Source organism: Diabrotica virgifera, chromosome 9 (genome assembly GCF_917563875.1).
Source record: "Diabrotica virgifera virgifera chromosome 9, PGI_DIABVI_V3a".
In the NCBI taxonomy this organism is placed as follows: Eukaryota; Metazoa; Arthropoda; class Insecta; order Coleoptera; family Chrysomelidae; genus Diabrotica; species Diabrotica virgifera.
The window spans coordinates 179208453-179227829 of NC_065451.1; the positions used below are offsets into that span (position 1 = coordinate 179208453).

The 19377-nt window shown below is 31.7% G+C and overlaps 1 protein-coding gene across 1 annotated transcript in view; it reads left to right on the forward strand.

Annotated features, from left to right (window-relative positions):
* Positions 1–16165: 16165 nt before the first annotated feature.
* Positions 16166–19377, forward strand: part of LOC126892161 (uncharacterized) — a 78233-nt gene continuing 75021 nt past the window's right edge. The window contains exon 1 of the mRNA XM_050661633.1: positions 16166–16228. Within this exon, the coding sequence (XP_050517590.1) occupies positions 16198–16228 (31 nt within the window). The 5' untranslated portion in view covers positions 16166–16197. The remainder of the gene's footprint in view (positions 16229–19377) is intronic.

Here is a 19377-nt window from a genome sequence, read left to right on the forward strand (position 1 = left end):
AATGACAAGATAGATTTTTTGCTCAGAATTATCCAAATTATCTAAAAAAATATTGTTCAAAATGAAAAAATTATTTTTGTGAATGTGTTTAAAAAAAATTATTTAAACAATTTTTCGACCACGGCACCGCCCGATACCCTGTGGATATGTTATAAGGACCTCATTTTGAGTAAGTTTTTGCGAAAAAATCGAATCGGAATAATTTCGCTAGCGGGGCGACGATACAGCCCAGTTTATAAGTATTTTGTAGAAAAAATTTTCTTACCAAAAATATAGTCTGTAAAAAGTGAAAAAAAAAAAATTGCGTATTTATTAGGTTTCTAAACCTAGCAGAAACAGAGTTAGAGCTAATAACCAAAAAATTAAGCACTTTTTGGGAATAACTAAAAGTTACTCTCAAAATAAAGTTGGTCCTCTTTTTTTTTGGTAAAAAAATCAGGAAAACCACCACCTAATTAGCATCTCAAATCAACGTAATCGTAACCACTTCACAAGTTGCTTAACTGGTTTCATCGGTTCAAAGTCCTTATTTTTGAAAGGGCTTGAACGAGTCACTAATAATTAGTGTATTCAAAAGCAACACTAAATCTTAACCAATTTTTGTCTTACAGAAAAACAAAAAAATCTAAAAAAGCGAAGCCAACTTTTGTTTACTCTTTGAGAATTTTGGTATCACTTATAATTTTTAAGTTATTTTGATATAAAGCATTTTTTTCAAAATTAAAATTTTTAAAAATTTTACATTAAACCAAATTTTTTTCAAAAGTAAGTACTTATTACAACTTACACAACATAAGTAAAGTAACTTATGAAGCGGTAACGATTAATTTCATTTAAGATGCTACTTAGGGGGTGATTTTCCCGATTTTTTTTTTGCCAAAACAAAAGAAACCAACTTTATTTTGAGCGCAACTTGCTTACGTTTGATGCTATAAACAAACAAAAAACAAAAATAAAGTGCTTTTTAAATACTTTAAAAAGGTTTTAATGAGTTTTTCCCGAAAAGTGCTTGATTATTTGGTTATTTCACGTTGAAATAATCTATGTGGAATTTGACGACTATGAACCTATTTTTAATTAGCTATAGCTCTGATTCTACTAGGTCTAGAGACCTCATACATACCTACACAATTTTTTAGAATTTTTTTACAGTCAATATTTTTTCTAAGAATGTTTTCTTTTCGAGAAATACCTACTTTTTGAGTTATATGCGAAAAACTGTCTAAAAACGTGTTTTCTTTTGTTACACAATGAACATTATTCATTCGCAAATAACTCGAAAAATATTGACTTAGTGAAAAAACTCTATAGAATAAAAGTTGCTTAGAATTAGTCAGTTTATCGAATTCCGGATTTATTTTGAACGTATGTTTTTTCACTTCCCAGAAGGGCTGAAACTCTCCCCCTGGGCAAAAGCACACATCGGCACAATATCATTTTTTTTTGTTATGTTATACCAAATTTCATGTCAATCCACGCGCTTCTTTAAAAATTGGAGAATTAGAGATTAAACCGTGATTCCACATCCAAACTTATATGGAATTACCTGATATGTCTTACTATTTCGTGCAAATTTAAAAAAACGAACACACGTAGTCAAACAATATTTATTTTAAAGCAATTTAATAACAAATACATAACAATTAAATAAAACAATAAAGTATTTAACAAACAAATTGAAATTCGTTGTTTTAAAGTAAATAGCATAAAAAATTTCAATATAAAACGAATAATGTTTAAATTGCTTTTATTTATTTTTTTTTGTATTTTTCTGGTAGTCAGTGTTATCACCTCTAGTCCTTATGCAAGCTTCAGTTTGCGTGGGCACGCTCCTAATCAAATTGTTAACATTTTGTTGTGATAGGTTGTTCCATCCTTCAAGAGCAGCTTGTACTAGCCGTGAGGTGTTTTGTGGATTATCCTGGCGAGCTCTTATTTTTCTTTTAAGCATATTCTTTTGAGCATTCTCTATAGGGATAAGCTCGGGTGAGCAAGCAGGCTACTCCAAACAAGGGATACCTTCTGCTTCAATGATGTGTCTAGTCACTCTAATGGTATGTGGAGGTCCATTCTCATGCAATAAAATTAAATTTTTTCCTGTTGCACCTCTCCAGAGCCTAACTACAGGTTATCAACATACCTGTAAGCAGTTAAAGTTGATTTAATGAAAACTAAAGGAGTTTTTTTACAGATCACAATTCCTCTCCAGAACATTACACTTCCTCTTGTATATTTGTGAACAGATGTGACAGTTTTCGTTCTTGTTTGTCTTCCTCGACCTCTACGTACACGATTTCATGGGTCATCTGATTTTACACAAATCCTGACTTTTTGTGAAAATAGTACATTTTGTCCATTCCAAATGTGCCAGTTTTGGCGGTGAAGACACCAATTTAGGCGATCAATCTTATGCTGCCTGGATAACTTGGGAATCCATAACTGTCTCCTGCTGTATACTTCTTGGCACGAACTCTTCTTCTTGTCGTTTAAACTGAAAGAGTTACACCTGTAGCTTCCAAAAGCTGCCTTTGGAGCTGCAGGTGAGAAATAGTTGGGTGTCTTCCAGCTGAATCGTGGCGAGCCGTTATTACTTTTCGGCGACTTTCCCTTGCTTTATTTTTGAGCTATCCTAGTCCTGTTACCTAGCATAGGTTTTGGACAGAACGCCCTGTGTTACGCCTAGCTCTACAGCTATGTCCCTCTGAGAACATTACTTGCTCCACAAGACCAATAATCTTTCCCCGTTGTAAGTTCTATAACCCTATATGACGCATATTTTCGTTTTTGGACGCAAAAGTTAGTTTATTTATTTTCATTCAATTTGCAACTCAAGTAAATAACCTATACCGTACCGAGCTGTACTATCTGATTGTCTTATATGTTTGTTTATTTTCAATAAAAACCTTTATTCTTGGCAACAATAAGCAGTTTTTAAAAAAAAAATAAATATTACTTTGAAATACATGGTGATTCCATATTAGTTTGGATGTGTGTACCTATATCATAATAATTGGTCTGGATCCCGCGTATGAAAAAAAAGTTGATTAATAGCAAGCTGAAAATTTGTTAATAGCTTAAGGGTGTCTAGTCGGACAAACTTTGATATATGGGAACACTGGAACAGGGAAAGTTTTAATTGTGAAAAAGGTTAAAAATTTGGAACGGTCAGACCACGAAAACGACACATGTATTTTGTCCGACAGAACAGACTTAAACTCTTTGAACACAGATTAAACTCTCATGCAAAAATCAGACTGCTATGTATCACCAAATGGGCGTTTTAATGAGTGGAACATGTAGAATATGTGAAATGTCAGGAATTATGACAGGTGATAAATAGCAGTCTGATTTTTGCATCAGAGTTTAATCTCTGTTCTGAGAGTTTAAGTCTGTTCTGTCGGACAAAATAAATGTGCCGTTTTCGTGGTGTTACCGTTCCAAATTTTTAACCTGTTCCACAACTAAAACTGCCCCTGTTCCAGTGTTCCATTTATCAAAGTTTATCTGAGTAGACACCCTTAAGCTATTAACAAATTTTCAGCTTGCTATTAATCAACTTTTTTTTCATACGCGGGATCCAGACCTATATATGTATATTTCATCAAAATAGGCCCCTTAATAATTATGACCGGTGTGGTATATTATGAACCCTCTGTATAAATCATAATTTAAATATGATGTTATTAACCTTTAGGGTATTGAACATACATAAAAACAATAGCTTATAGTTTGTATCACATGTTTATTACGAGTGAACTTGAACTATATTTGTTATGGTTCAGATAGGTATAAAAACACGCTGAGCAATCAGTATGGATATAGATATACAAATAATTATTAGAAGTTAGTATGTAGTAAGGCGAGGCGCTATGAATCATTAATGTAATTGTTTAGATATTGGATACCAGTGAATAAAATATAATGTACAGTAAGACGTGTTTAGTCTTTTTAATTAATTAGAACCAGAAGGCAGTAACAACACACTATTTAATACATGGCTGATCCGGCAGATTAGAGGAGGTCTTCTGAAAGGAGCAGAGATGGCGGCAACAAATTGGAAACGGAGACGGCGAAGATGGACAGGAAACCCAGTGAGCGACAGTGTAAAGACAAAGTGGAAATAAAATGTAAGTAAGAATGTCTATCTTTATTAAAAATGCTTCCCTCGTTTTATATTATTATTGAACATTGAATATTTATCTTTGCTGATTTTTGAATAACTTATGAAGTATCGATTTTTTTTTAAGAATATCTATAAATTTTGAAATATGAAGTGATTTTTGAATTGAATATTTTTATCGAAGTTTATTATATATGCTATTCTTGAATTTTTATTGAATTTTGAATTGTTATTAAATTTATTTGAAAAATCTCTATCCGATTTCGATTTTTAGTACGGTTATTTTTAAATATTGTATGGAATATCGAATTTTTTCCAAAAAAAAATCTATGGAATTTTGAGATTTGCACTGATTTTGCATATTTTTATCTAACTTTTGCATAGGCTGTTTTTGAATTTTGAATTGAATTTGTATCGAATATGTATACTATTATTGAATTTTTATTAGTCATTTTGTTTTTATTATTGATATTTATTGATTCTATATACATTTTCATCGATTTTGTGTTAAATTTTGTATGAGATGAACCTGAATTAATATTTTTGAGTGATAAATGATATTTTTTTAATGAATAATGATTAGTGATGACATACGTTGATATAAGAGCTTTAAGACAAACATTGCTATAAGCAAGAGATATATTTTTAACGAACCGACCTGAAGAGTCGAGATAAAGAATCTGGAGGACTATATAGATAAGAAGAAGAACTAACAATATTATAAGCTAAATATTATGAGGCAACTAGAGACAATAAGAAACCCACTGCTCTTGTCAAATTAGGAAGGTACTAATGATTTATAGAAGCTTGAACGCTTATTAGAGACCCACTCTGTGTTTTGAAGGGTACCTATTTTATTCATGATTATTCGTGAATAAACAACGGCCTCAAAGCAAGGGATTGAGGTTGTGATATTTTTAGAAGAATTTGAACCGCATAAAATACCTATTTCGTGTTTTGAGTTAACTATACCACCTTAATGGTGCGTACAGATCAGGGCGAAAATTCGGGTTAATATTGGCGGAGAACTAAGACATCCGAGTGAAACCTCTTTTATTAAGGTAAAACGAAGGTATCGGAGCTAGTATATGAAGTGATGATTATGATGTTATATGAAATGATATATGAGATAAATGATATATGATTGTTATATGAAAGATGTATATGAAGATGAATTATGTACACTGTAGAAGTGTTATTATGTGGAGAAAATGAAGAAATATAGTTGTAGTACCAGACAAGAAGAAGAAGAGAAAAAGAGATAATTTTTTTTATTAAAATATGTGGGAAAAATGAAAGAAGACACATAAAAATTGCAAGAAAAGAAGCAAAGTTAAGAATAATATCAAATAAGTAGCTAATCATTGAATTATGTCTAAGAATTAAAGCTGTAAATTTTTTTTTCTCTAAAGTAATGTTAATTATAAATAACTTATTTTTAAATGTAGATAATGAATTCAGGTTAAATTTTCGCGGAAAATGGAAGTATTTGAATTAAGGATAGACAATATCTTACAATAGTGTTAGTAGATAGTAAGCAAAGGGACACAAAAAGTGAAGTTCTTAGAGAGATTACATTTTTATTATAGCTACAATATTTTAAAGTTAGTAAGGCGTATATAAATAAATCAAAAGAAGACTGAAATAGGAATTATTAATGGACTAAAGGATACATTTTTTACTTATTCGAGTAATATTAGCTTAGCTTAGGACTTTTAGTTAGATACGAGATTTTTAGTTAGGTAGATTAGATTATTCCCCTGCTTATAGGAGATGCATATAGGCACTAAAAGACTATATTAAAAATCCCGATAGGTTTAGTCACTGTTTTCATGTGGACACTGTTTTGTGAATGGAGAAAAGACTCAAAAAGCAAGACGGAACAGAAAGTGAATTAGTGATAATAATAAACAATTTTTAGGATTAAAAAAAAACTCTGAAACGTACCATGTTACAGTTAGTTAGGATAGTTAGGAAATTTAATTTTTGAAAATAGTATTAGGTAACCATAAACATTTTGTAAAAGGGAAAGAGGAATATACCGTCAGATATTCTTCTTCTCTTCTTAGGACTTTCTTTTTTAAAAACGGCGGAGATGTGGTATATTATGAACCCTCTGTATAAATCATAATTTAAATATGATGTTATTAACCTTTAGGGTATTGAACATACATAAAAACAATAGCTTATAGTTTGTATCACATGTTTATTACGAGTGAACTTGAACTATATTTGTTATGGTTCAGATAGGTATAAAAACACGCTGAGCAATCAGTATGGATATAGATATACAAATAATTATTAGAAGTTAGTATGTAGTAAGGCGAGGCGCTATGAATCATTAATGTTATTGTTTAGATATTGGATACCAGTGAATAAAGTATAATGTATAGTAAGACGTGTTTAGTCTTTTTAATTAATTAGAACCAGAAGGCAGTAACAACACACTATTTAATACACCGGTTTTTGGCTTCAAATACCCCTTAGTATAGGGTGACCAAATCATAAACTCATAAACTTGAAAAAACGGGACACATCCAAGAAGCAGTAGCGCACCTAGAATTTTCCTCGGGGGGGGGGGGGGGTACTAATTTTTTTTTATTGTTTGTGAAAGTTAAGTGACATTTTCCTACCATTCTTTATATATTTTTCATATGTCCTGGGAGACGGGGGTTGACTCCCAAAACCCCTGGGTACGCCACTGCCAAATAGGGTTTGAGGCGATACCCTCCAGCTAATCGAGGAGCCTCCATCGAGACGTAATTATTGAACCATGGTCTTTTATCTAAATTGTGACCTATATGTAAATCCTTTTCAATTCACGTACGATCAAGAAACAGAAAGAACACTAAAAAAGTCCGCCAGAATGACATGGATCAACAAACCGTCAAAACAGACAGGAAAAAATACAAAATAGCGAGAAACAAGACCAACACAACAAATAAAAAGAGACAAAAAACAAATAAAAAAGGAGAAGGATAGATGATGTAGAAGAAGACATAAGAGCAATGAATGCGAAAAACTGAAAAGTTCAGTGCAAGGACAGGAAGAAATGGAAAAGAATCGCGAGAGCAGCAAAGACACACAGCAAGCTATAAAATGACAGAGGAATAATCCACCTCACCGAAGAATAGGATTTTGAACGCCATTATATACAATCTCTACGGATTGTACTGCATTATGAATATTTAAATGTAATTTAATTTATAATACATATTACAATAAACTTGTACATTTTGTACATTTGTAAATAAAAACAACAATTTTGTAGTACATATTATTTATTATAACATGCTTAAGGGCATAGGCGCAAAATGTCGCCTGTCAAAATGTTCAATGTGTTTTAAATGTGTTAATTTTTTTCAAATTATGAGAAAACTAATAAATATTTTTGAAGAATTTAAACGCAGAATGAAAGATTACATTATTACTGAGGGCCGAAAACTTCTATGTTTATTTTAGTAAGTTACAGGGTTGAAAATAAAAGAGAAGATTTAGTGTGATTTTTAATTGCAAATATATGTCATTCAAAAGAAATTTTTTTTTATCCTAAGTGACTTTTGGCCTTAGGTAATAACGTAATCTTTCATTATGCGTTTAAATTTTTCAAAAATAATAATTATTAGTTTTCTCAGGATTCCAAAAAAAATGAATACATTTAAAACACATTGAAAACTTTGACAGGTGACATTTTGCGCCTTTCCTCTTAAATAAACAAGACATACATAATTAAACAAGATAAGTAAATTTTTAGTCAAAATTAAAACCTTTAGGAATAAAAAGTCTTTAGGATTTAAATTGGGGATATTTTTCCTTCATTCCAGCCAATCTTAAAACCTCTTTCCTTTCCAATATGAATTTGTAATAACTCAAACAGTCCATTTTTAAATTATAGAGTACCTGCAAGATTGCGGAAAGCGTATCCACTCCCATTTTGTTCCTTTCGTCCGTCCATTGAATGTTCATGAGCGAAAAGATTCTTTCGGTATTACCATTATGCGCAGGGATTGCAAACACTTACTGGCATATCTTCAAAAATTCAGAATGCTGTTGAGGACTGGTATGTGTTTTAAAAAAACAAACCCATTTTTCGTGGCACTGAAGTGGTTTTATATCGTCATCAGTCCATTCTTGTGTTTTTTTACTTACAAAGTCCACTAATGATGCCAGTTGATCAAATAGTAAAGCATCATTTATGTCAATACTTTTTTCATTAAAGTAACAAATAGTTTCTTCAATTTGTTCCCAGCTGGGGATCTTCTTCAAAAGCATCCATTTAAACTTTGAAAAGGTAGAGAACGGTACGCTCCATTTTTCAAGGTACTGTATGCAGGTTTCGTAAAAGTCAATAACTTCAGTTTTGAAGTTAATTTTGTCTTGTTCCATAATACTGCCACGCTTGAGAATGGATTTTACACTAATCGATAAAAACTGTTGCTCTTTTCTTCTGGTCAAAGCAAGCTGTGATAGTAGATTCCAATACATCAATAATTTCGATAACACTCTTCGTACTTCCTTCAATATTTTTAATACCTTGATGGAAAATATTGAATTGGCTGTGGACAAACCATAGGTATGCCTCACTTAAAGGATTATTAAAAAAGTTTAACAAAATGTTTGGAGCTTTTTTCTCGTTTAAAAAGAAATCGTCTAGAGCATCAAACAGTTTTATAATTCGTTCTATTGCAGGCATCAAAGACAGCCAACGAGTTTTTGAATGTGCTAAAATAGTGCCATATTCGACATCAACCATTTCACAAAATTCTTTTAGCCTCTCTCTTCGCACCGTGTATATAGAAAAATAGGAGAAGAGTTTGACAATAATACCTTCGATGTCACAGCTTAATCTATCTGCTGCAGTACAAATGGAGTTATGTAATATATGAGCAGGGCAACCCACACCTTCAATACCACTATGCAAAGTACTTTTTAATTTTTTAAATACGTTGTTTTGTCCCGATCTGTCCAAACCACCAACATTTGTGTTTGTATTGTCACCACAAAATGCAATGCAACCGTTTTTCTTTAATTTGAACTCATCAATACAATTTATGCAGAAACTAGCTATCTCATCTGATGTTTCACAGGGCAAAGTAGCAACTTTTAATAACTTTGACTGTATCCCTTCATATATGGCAAAAAACTGAACCACAAAAGGAAAGATTTTTACAGCCTTGTGATTACTTGCGTCAGTTGAAATGCCATAAAAAGGGGATTTATTCATCTCTTCAATACTCGTGTTTAAGCTGAATAGAGCTAAAACACCAGTTATCAGAGCTGACTGCTTTGTTCTGGCAGAGCTAAACTTGGATGCAATTGAAGAGTCACTAAACATAACGCTATTTAACTTATTGATACAGTCATTTGACCTGAAGCTGTGATGGTGCTTGACCGTATGAAAGGCCTGAGTTAACTCAGCAGCTCTAACTTTTGTTTCTTCATTGGAATTGTCTTTTATAAAATAATTTTCAAGAGACTTACTGCTACTTGGGGCACTCAGTCTGTTCGTATGTTTCACTGAGGCAATGTGCTGTTTAACATCTGAACGTCCACCATGAGTAACACTAAAAACACTGTTACAAACTGTGCACTCTGCTTCATTATCATTGCTTCACTTTTTAATGCACTTCCATTCTTTGGGGTACTCCTCCTTAAACTTGCACTGACGTTTGGGCATAATTAGTAATTAATACCAATATGAAATGCACCACACAAACACTTGACACGTGAAAAACAGCCACATTGACTTGCAATGATATAAAATTTTCAGTACTTTTTAGTTTTCAAAATAGAATAGTAGAGTAGAAGTACATCCGCTCAAAACGACTAGTTATTTCTAAGTAACAAGTGAAATATTAGATTCTTTTTCTTATTTCTGAACCAGCTGGCCGTATTTCTTTTCATTTATATTAAGAAATAGTAAGGATTCTCATTAAAGTTGTAATAAAGTCATAAATAAATCATAAACTGATATCCATTTTTCGGCAAGCCTTTTTATTGTTTACATTTCACCCCCCAGCCGCCTCTGTTTATCTTTTGAAGTGTACCGTACTTTTAAAGTGTACGTGCCAATACTAATCGACAAATAAAAGTATTTGTTTGGTTTGGGTAATTTTTAAACGATACAGAATTAGAATTAGGAATGTCCAAATTGGATTTTACAAAAATTACAGAATACTACTGAAAATTTTTAGTGCATTATCAACCCAACGTAAATACGGGACATTTAGGCGTCTCGAGAGACTTTTTCGGGACAACGGGACAAATCGTTAAAAAACGGGACAATCCCGTTTTTTCGGGAGGTTTGGTCACCCTACCTTAGTATCATCGCTGGGTTTTTAAAACTGTTGGAGTCATGGGCGCCCATGCCCATGGGCAGGGGACCGTGCCCCCCCCCCTTAGCTTTTCGGATGCTTTAAACTGTACAGGGTGTAACAAAAATACAGGTCATAAATTAAATCACATATTCTGGGACCAAAAATAGTCCGAATGAACCTAACTTACCTTAGTACAAAATATGCACATAAAAAAAGTTACAGCCCTTTAAAGTTACAAAATGAAAATCGATTTTTTCGAATATATCGAAAACTATTGGAGATTTTTTATTGAAAATGGACATGTCGCATTCTTATGGCAGAAATATCTTAAAGAAAAATTATAGTGAAATTTGTGCACCCCATAAAAATTGTATGGGGATTTTGTTCCCTTAACCCACCCCCCCCCAAACTTTTGTGTACGTCTCAATTAAATTATTATTGTGGTACCATTAGTTAAATTTAATATTACTAAAAATTTTTTGCCTCTTAGTATTTTTTCGATGAGGCAGTTTTTATCGAGTTGAGGCTTATTTTTCAATATGTTTACATAAAAATTTTATGGGGGTTTTGTTCTTTTAAACACCCCAAATGTTTGTGTACGTTCCAATTAAAATATTACTGCGGTACCATTAGTTAAACACAGTGTTTTTAAAACTTTTTTGGCTCTTTGTATTTTTTCGAAAAGGTACCTTTTATCGAGATGTGGCTTCTTTTTTAATATGGTTCAAAATATCCCTAAAAATGTAAATCATAAATAAATTTTCATATAATTACCAAGTCTCCATAATCGTACTTTTTTTTTTCTTTCTGATTCTGGCTTTGGTTTAGAACTAGAACCTTTAGCCACGTAATTATATAACTTATCAAGTCAGGGGAGTAATGTGTAGTGTGTGTGTTGAGTAAGTGTCTTGTTACTTTGCAAAGTCGACGTCATTGTCTTTGCAAAGAGACGCTAATTGTTTCCGAACGTCTGCGGTCCCTCCGGTGAGTACCGATCCCACAAGGACTAATCGTACTTAACCATATACAAATATGTGGTGGATACGACAAATATTCGAAATATCTCGATAAAAATTGACTTTTCGAAAAAGTAATAAGAGGAAGAAAAGTCTTGAAAACATTGTGTTTAACTAATGGTACTACAATAATAATTTAATTGGAACGTACACAAAAGTTTGGGGGGGGGGGGGGTTTAAAAGAACAAAACCCCTATAAAATTTTTATGGGATGTCCAAATTTCACTATAATTTTTTCTTAAGATGCTACTACCATAAGGATGCCACATGTCTACTTTCAATAAAAAATCTCTAATAGTTTTCAATATATTGGAAAAAATCAATTTTCATTTTGTAATTTCAAAGGGCTGTAACTTTTTTTATGTGCACATTTGTACTAAGGTAAGTTAGGTTCAATCGAATTATTTTTAGTCCTAGAATATGTGATTAAATTTATGACCTGTATTTTTGTTACACCCTGTATATGGTTATCCAAAGTATACAAAATATAATGTGCAACATCTTCACGTCTGCCGCCCCCTAAAAATTTTTGTATGGGCGCCCGTGGTTGGCGTAGTTCCTGATAATACCTGTTTTAATTAAAGAGAGCATACTTAAAATATAAACAAACTTCTAGTTACAGCAACTATTTAACATTCTCTAATTTTATACAAACTTGCAAAACTATTTCTTAAACCTGCTATAATTATATTTAGTTAACAAAAATATTCACTCCAGAGTATATACCAGATTCTATGACTTTTGACAATGAATAAGGTTTCGGTGGTAAATCGATCACCACATTGTTTGCAAATTACTTTGCAAACAGCTACTCTAACGATAATGTTAATTTGAATAACTTCTCTTTTACACCCAACTCTTTTGTTGACATTCCATTCATATCGTTTAACTTTGAAGAGATTTTTACTGGAATTTTGTTCTCTAAAAGACAAATTGAGCTCTGGTCCTGATGACATTCCTTCGATTCTTTTAAAACGCTGTATTTATTCCTTGTCGAAGCCTTTGCAAATATTATATTGTTCTCTTGAAACTCAACAACGTCCTAACTTCTGGAATGACAGTTATACCAATTCACAAAAGTGGTTCGAAAAAGATGTAAGAAATTACAGACCAATTTCGATCCAGTCAGCAGTTCCGAAATTGCTTGATAAATTAATTGCTCAAAAATGATCTTGGTATTGCAAAAATTTATTCATTGATCAGCAACATGGCTTCATAAGTGGAAAATCGACAATTTCAAATCTCATTATTTACCACAATCATCTAATTACTTCGGTCGAAAATGGTCAACAAGTTGATGTTATATATTTAGATTTTTCAAAAGCTTTTGACCAAAAGTTTAGGTTAATCATGAGCTACTATTATTCAAGTTGTATGTCTATGGATTTCCGTGTTACCTCATATCTTAGTTGCGCAGCTTTCTTGTAGGTAGAACACAAAAAGTCAAAATAAAGAATTACTTTTCAAATAATATACAGGGTTCTTCTGGTGTTCCTCAGGGTGCCCATTTAGCCCCGATCCTTTTTAATTTGTTCATTAATGATGTTAATTCCATTTTTAATTACTGCTCTTTTTCATTATTTGCTGATGATTAAAAAATGTTAATAAAATAACAGTTCAAGATATAAATAGCTGTTTGAATCTTCAGAACGACTTTGATGCGTTTAGCAATTGGTCATCTCTTAACCTTCTCCCATTGAATCCCAATAAAAAAGTCATTGCATAAGTTTCTCAAGAAAACAAACTCAATTGATATAAATGACGACTACTATTATGTGAACAATGATGTGTCTTTCATGCGTGTTACTGAAATAAAGGACTTAGGCATTCTTTTCAATTCTGATTTAACTTTTAATAACCATATTAACCAGATTGTGAATAGGGGAATGAGAATGTTGGGATTTATAATTCGTAATACTCGGTCCTTGTCAGCTTATGCATCTAAGTAGTTTTTACAGCCTATGTCAGATCCATTTTAGAATGTGGGTCTCTTATGGAACCCACACTATTAGTGTAGGAAACAAAGATTGAACCTCGCAAAATGGACATAAGTCCGGTTTTATTTTATTTTTCTGGTATATCAAGGGGTTCTTATTATGAGACTACTTTTTTCTTAAAAAAATTCGCCCCGGAACCCCCCTTTTCATCCCTTTAAAGGGGGTAATTTGTGGATTTTTCGAAACGTAGCCCTTCCTGTACGTTTTGCAAAAAATTTGCTTAACAGTAAAATAAAGAGGACTATATTTCCTAATATTTATTTCTAGAGAGCATATGTCTATCACCCACCGTTTAGCGGAGGTGGCGCCCCAAAGTTGACAAATTTTTAAAAAAGATGTTTTTAAAAAAATTATTTTTCCCTAACTGTAATGAAAATTAAGAAGAAACACTGCGGCAATTATTCATAAATAAGTGGCTGATTTTTGGTATCGGTTTCATTTAAGGGCAATTGCAAATTTTTTACTTACAGGGTGTTACATTTAAAAAAAAAAACCCTTTTTATACCATCTGAACCGCCTATGCTACAGTAAAAAAAACTTTCAGCGATTATCCATGTACTAGTGTTATTTACAAGTTTGTATAATTCACCACCATAATTTCCCCGGAACCACCCCAAAAATACGAGAATTAATAAAGAAAATAATCAAAAATTGATTTTGGGCCACCACTGTGGCTTTAGGGTGCAAAGAAAATAAAATAGGCGTAGGTCATAATGTGTAGCAGACAGTGTGTTCTTTTATTTTCTATAAGCACGTTATCCATAAAATGAATAGGTGACGAAAACGAAAACAAAAACTGGCACCCGCCAAAGCATTTCTGAGATTTACGGCGCCACTGTGCCGTAACGGTTTAAAATGCATAGGACCTTATTTGTAGACAAAATAGTGTTCTTTAATTCTGTATAAGTTTTGTTTAAAAAAAATGCACAGGTAATGAGAAAATCGTCAAAACATGCTCTCCAAGGGATAAGGGTATTTTTTGCAGTTTATTTTCAAGGTTAGGGGTAGTTTCCGCAGGGATGTTGCAAAAATCATATATTTATGAAGAACCCTACTGATGGAGCATATGTCCATATGGGTCAAAAAGCAAAAAAAAAATTTTTCAATCCCACCTTTATTTATTTATTTTGGCTACAGGGGTTGCATTAAGAAATCGATTTTGGTGTCCATGCATGGGTAATAAGAACGTGCACAAAATTATATAAAATATAAAGCATTTTAATAAAGGGCATGTTGTGCAAAGGATTCCAAGAAAATCACTTTCTTTATTAATTCTCCTTTTTTGGGGTGTTTCCGAAAAAATGGAGGTGCATTATAGAAATTTGTAAATAACACCAGTACATGGATAATCGCTGAAAGTTTTTTTACTCTAGCATAGGCGGTTCAGATGGTATGAAAAGGGGTTTTTAAAATGTAACACCCTGTAATTAAAAAACGGGCCTTAAATGAAACCTATACCAAAAAATCAGCCACTTCTATGTGATTAATCTCCCCAGGGTTTCTTCTTAATTTTCGTTACATATATAGAAAAATGTATTTTTTTTAAACATCTTTTTTAAAAACTTTTCAACTTTGGGGCGCCATCCCCGCTAAACGGTGGGTGATAGACATATGCTGTCGGAAAATAAATAGTAGGAAATAGTAGAAATAGTAGTCCTCTTTATTTTACTATTAAGTAAATTTTTTCAAAACGTACAGTACAATCTACTAATTTGACTGTTTTTGTGTCTTTTGTCTTTTCTCTTATTGCTTATTAATTAACATATAGTTGTGACAAGGTTTTAAGTAGGTTACATTTATTTAAGTAGGTTAAATATTTTATTATTCTATTTTTACTTTTATTTGTGTAATTTTTATCACTTTTGACATTTCTAAATATCAAAAATGTTTGTATATGTTGTAATTTAACTATTTTTGTATGTTATATTTCAGTATTTTATGTATGATTGTAAAAAAAAAGGTTTTACCGTTTAATAATAAATAAATAAATAATTTAATCCAGCCACCCTGTATAAGGAATTATAGTAGTTAGTTGCACTCTAAATCTTTTGTGCACAATTTATAAGTGGAAACTAATCATGGGTTGAAAACATTTCCGTATTGACATTGACGCGTATGTCCAGGAATATGATCTATGCAAAAGAAGGTAAGTGATATTTTGTGGTACGAATATCTTTTTTTTTAAACGGTTTTATTTAGTTCAATCGTTTGTATCAAATCTTTAGACGTTAATTTGACTGCCTTCTTTTCAATGCAAATGAATGAACATTTGCAGACGTATATATTCACGGGAACAGTACACGAATAGTCAATAAAAATTTTTGTTTTTATGTTTGTTAATTGTTTAAATAAAAAAAGACGATTTTAATGGAAAATGCCTAAATTATATTGTTTTTTACAATAACGAAACTTGAAACTTTTACAGATTGTAGCTAGTTATATGAACTATACATAATTTCACTTTTTACGGTAATTGTTTACGTTACGGTAAAAATTTAAGAAACGCTTTTCTGTAGTTACGAATGACTAAAATTAAAAATATACAACTAAATATTCAAAAAGGATCAACTAACAAGCAAAAAATAAAAAAAAATCAAACTCGAAGGAATATTCGAAAAAAAAACCGTTAGTAGGCCACCCTGTATAAGGAATTATAGTATTTCGTTGCACTCCATATCGTTTGTGCACAATTTATAAGTGGAAACTAATCATGGGTTGAAAACATTTCTGCATTGACATTGAAGTGTATGTCCAGGAATATGATCTATGCAACAGAAGGTAAGTGATATTTAGTGGTAGGAATATCTCTTTTTTAAACGCTTTTATTTAATTCAATCGTTTGTGTCAAATCTTTAGACGTTAATTTGACTGCCTTCTTTTCAACGTTAATTTACTTAACTTAATTTCACTTTTTACGTTAATTGTTTACATTATGCTTCATAAATAAACAATAAAGTTTAAAATTTTTTGCTGATTCTGACTACTTTTCATGTTCATGTACATCATATGTTTTATACACATATATTTTAATAAACATAACGATATATTTTAATTTTTGAAAAGTGTAAGACAAAAAAGTAAAAAATAAAAATATAGGAAAAAAAACTAAGAAACGTTTTTCCTTAGTTACGGGTGACTAAAATATTACAAAAGAATCAACTAAAAAGCAAAAAATAAAAAATAAATTCAAACTGGAAGGAATATTCGAAAAAGAAACTGTTAGACAGATTTAAATATACAAAAATCTCATACCTTCGTTAAAAAATTGAAAAAATCTAACACATTCCTTAAAGAAAAGCGTGGGGCGAAAACCATTTATTAACAATATAAAAAGCTTTAGGGACTGTATAAAAATAAATATTAAATTCAAAACATGTCAAAAGGATATTTACTATACAGGGGAGTCAATATAGAACGAAAACAGGCATTGTTTCAGAAAAATTCGAACAAGCTTATATTTTTCTAAATTTTTTTGTTAGTTTATATACATGTTAAGGTAAAAAGTTCTAATCACAGATTTAGAAGCTAATTGTTTTTTAATTGTTTAAACAATAACAATTGTTTTCAATAAATTTAAAAGTACCTATCGTTGAATTCATCATTTTACTTTGATGAAATATGTTTCTATTTTATTTTTATTTATGCTGAATCCGAATATGTCATTATAGTTTGAAGATAAAAAAAAACAATTTTTGGAGCTCTTATACAGTATGTCTGCGTAACTAGGAACCATATGGGAAACATTTTATTATCAATTTTAAGAAAAAAACTTATTTTTTATAAAATGCTCCGCATAGTGTAAAATCTGAATCTCAACCATCAGATATCAAAATTTATCAATTTTATATGAGGTATGTTGAAAATATGAATTTGGTTAAATAGTAAAGTACCTTTATATTTCAGAATACTATCAAATATTGTTATTATGAAAAGTTGTTTGGAATTAAAAACTATGTTTTAATATGCAGTTACATCGTTCTAGTTAAAAAAAAAATGCAAATTTTTCTCAAGTTACGGATACCCAACATCATTATTTTATTACAATTATGATAACTATTTTATTAATAATTTTACGAAAAAAATTATTCTTTATAAAATACTCTACCTGGTCTAAAATCTAAGATTAAATCATCAGATGTCAAACTTTTTAAATTTTATACGAGGTATGTACAAAAATATTAATTTCGCTTAACAGCTAATTACCTTTATAGTTCACAATATTTCAATTAGAAGGATGTAATTGGATATTGAATCATAGTTTTTAATTCCAAACAACTTTCGTTAATAACAATTTTCGATATTGTGAAATATAAAGCTGCTTTATTCTTGAATGAAATTCATATTTTTTGACATATCTCGTAAAAAATTAATAAAAGTTGATATCTGATGGTTGCATCTTAAATTTTATACAATAAAGTATTTTACAGAGAATAACTTTTTTCCTTAAAACTGATAATACAAAAGTTATCAATACGTTCCAAGTTATGCAGACATACTCTATAACAGCTTAAAAAAATGTTTTTTAACATTTATTATTTTTTAAGCTTGTTATTAAATGAATGATAGGTAAGTTGTACAGAAAAAAGTTTTGATGACTTTGTACAAACATTTTTTTTACTGATATAAGGTATACAAACGTCACGATGCGCGATGGGTGACGAATTATTACATAATAAAAAGACTAAGTTTTCACTCTAAAGGCATATAAAACAACATAATGCTATTCTACATCCCACCAGAATGAAAACAATGGGAACCTTCTCTGGTTACACCTCCGAGGCTTCTACAATTTGCAAGCCATACGGATGCTGAGACTAAGGAAGATGAGGGAATTCTACAATTTACAATTCACGTCCCATCTGCTCAGCGCGGTAAAGTTCCAACGAGAATGGTTCCCTTTGTACTCTAATCAGAGTAAATGTAAATAAAAAATGAATAACCATTTCTAATTTCGTTGCAAAACGAAAATACAGCCGAACCATATTCTAGTACAATCAGAGAGTGCATCAAGCACCTCTACCGGTTTCGAAACTTATTAGTCTCTCATCAGGAGGCACATATGCTGCTCTCCCTGATCCAACCAAAACAAACACCAGCGTGCAGTCCCGGATTGCAACGAACGAAATGGCATAGATGCCCTAGCGGCAACTACTAGCAAAAAGACTAAGTTTTCACTCTAATGGCATATAAAACAACATAATGCTATTCTACATCCCACCAGAATGAAAACAATGGGAACCTTCTCTGGTTACACCTCCGAGGCTTCTACAATTTGCAAGCCATACGGATGCTGAGACTAAGGAAGATGAGGGAATTCTACAATTTACAATTCACGTCCCATCTGCTCAGCGCGGTAAAGTTCCAACGAGAATGGTTCCCTTAATCAGAGTAAATGTAAATAAAAAATGAATAACCATTTCTAATTTCGTTGCAAAACGAAAATACAGCCGAACCATATTCTAGTCCAATCAGAGAGTGCATCAAGCACCTCTACCGGTTTTGAAACTTATTAGTCTCTCATCAGGAGGCATATATGCTGCTCTCCCTGATCCAACCAAAACAAACACCAGCGTGCAGTCCCGGATTGCAAGGAACTAAATGGCATAGATGCCCTAGCGGAAACTGCTAGCAAAAAGACTAAGTTTTCACTCTAATGGCATATAAAACAACATAGTGCTATTCTACATCCCACCAGAATGAAAACAATGGAAACCTTCTCTGGTTACACCTCCGAGGCTTCTACAATTTGCAAGCCATACGGATGCTGAGACTAAGGAAGATGAGGGAATTCTACAATTTACAATTCACGTCCCATCTGCTCAGCGCGGTAAAGTTCCACCGAGAATGGTTCCCTTTGTACTCTAATCAGAGTAAATGTAAATAAAAAATGAATAACCATTTCTAATTTCGTTGCAAAACGAAAATAC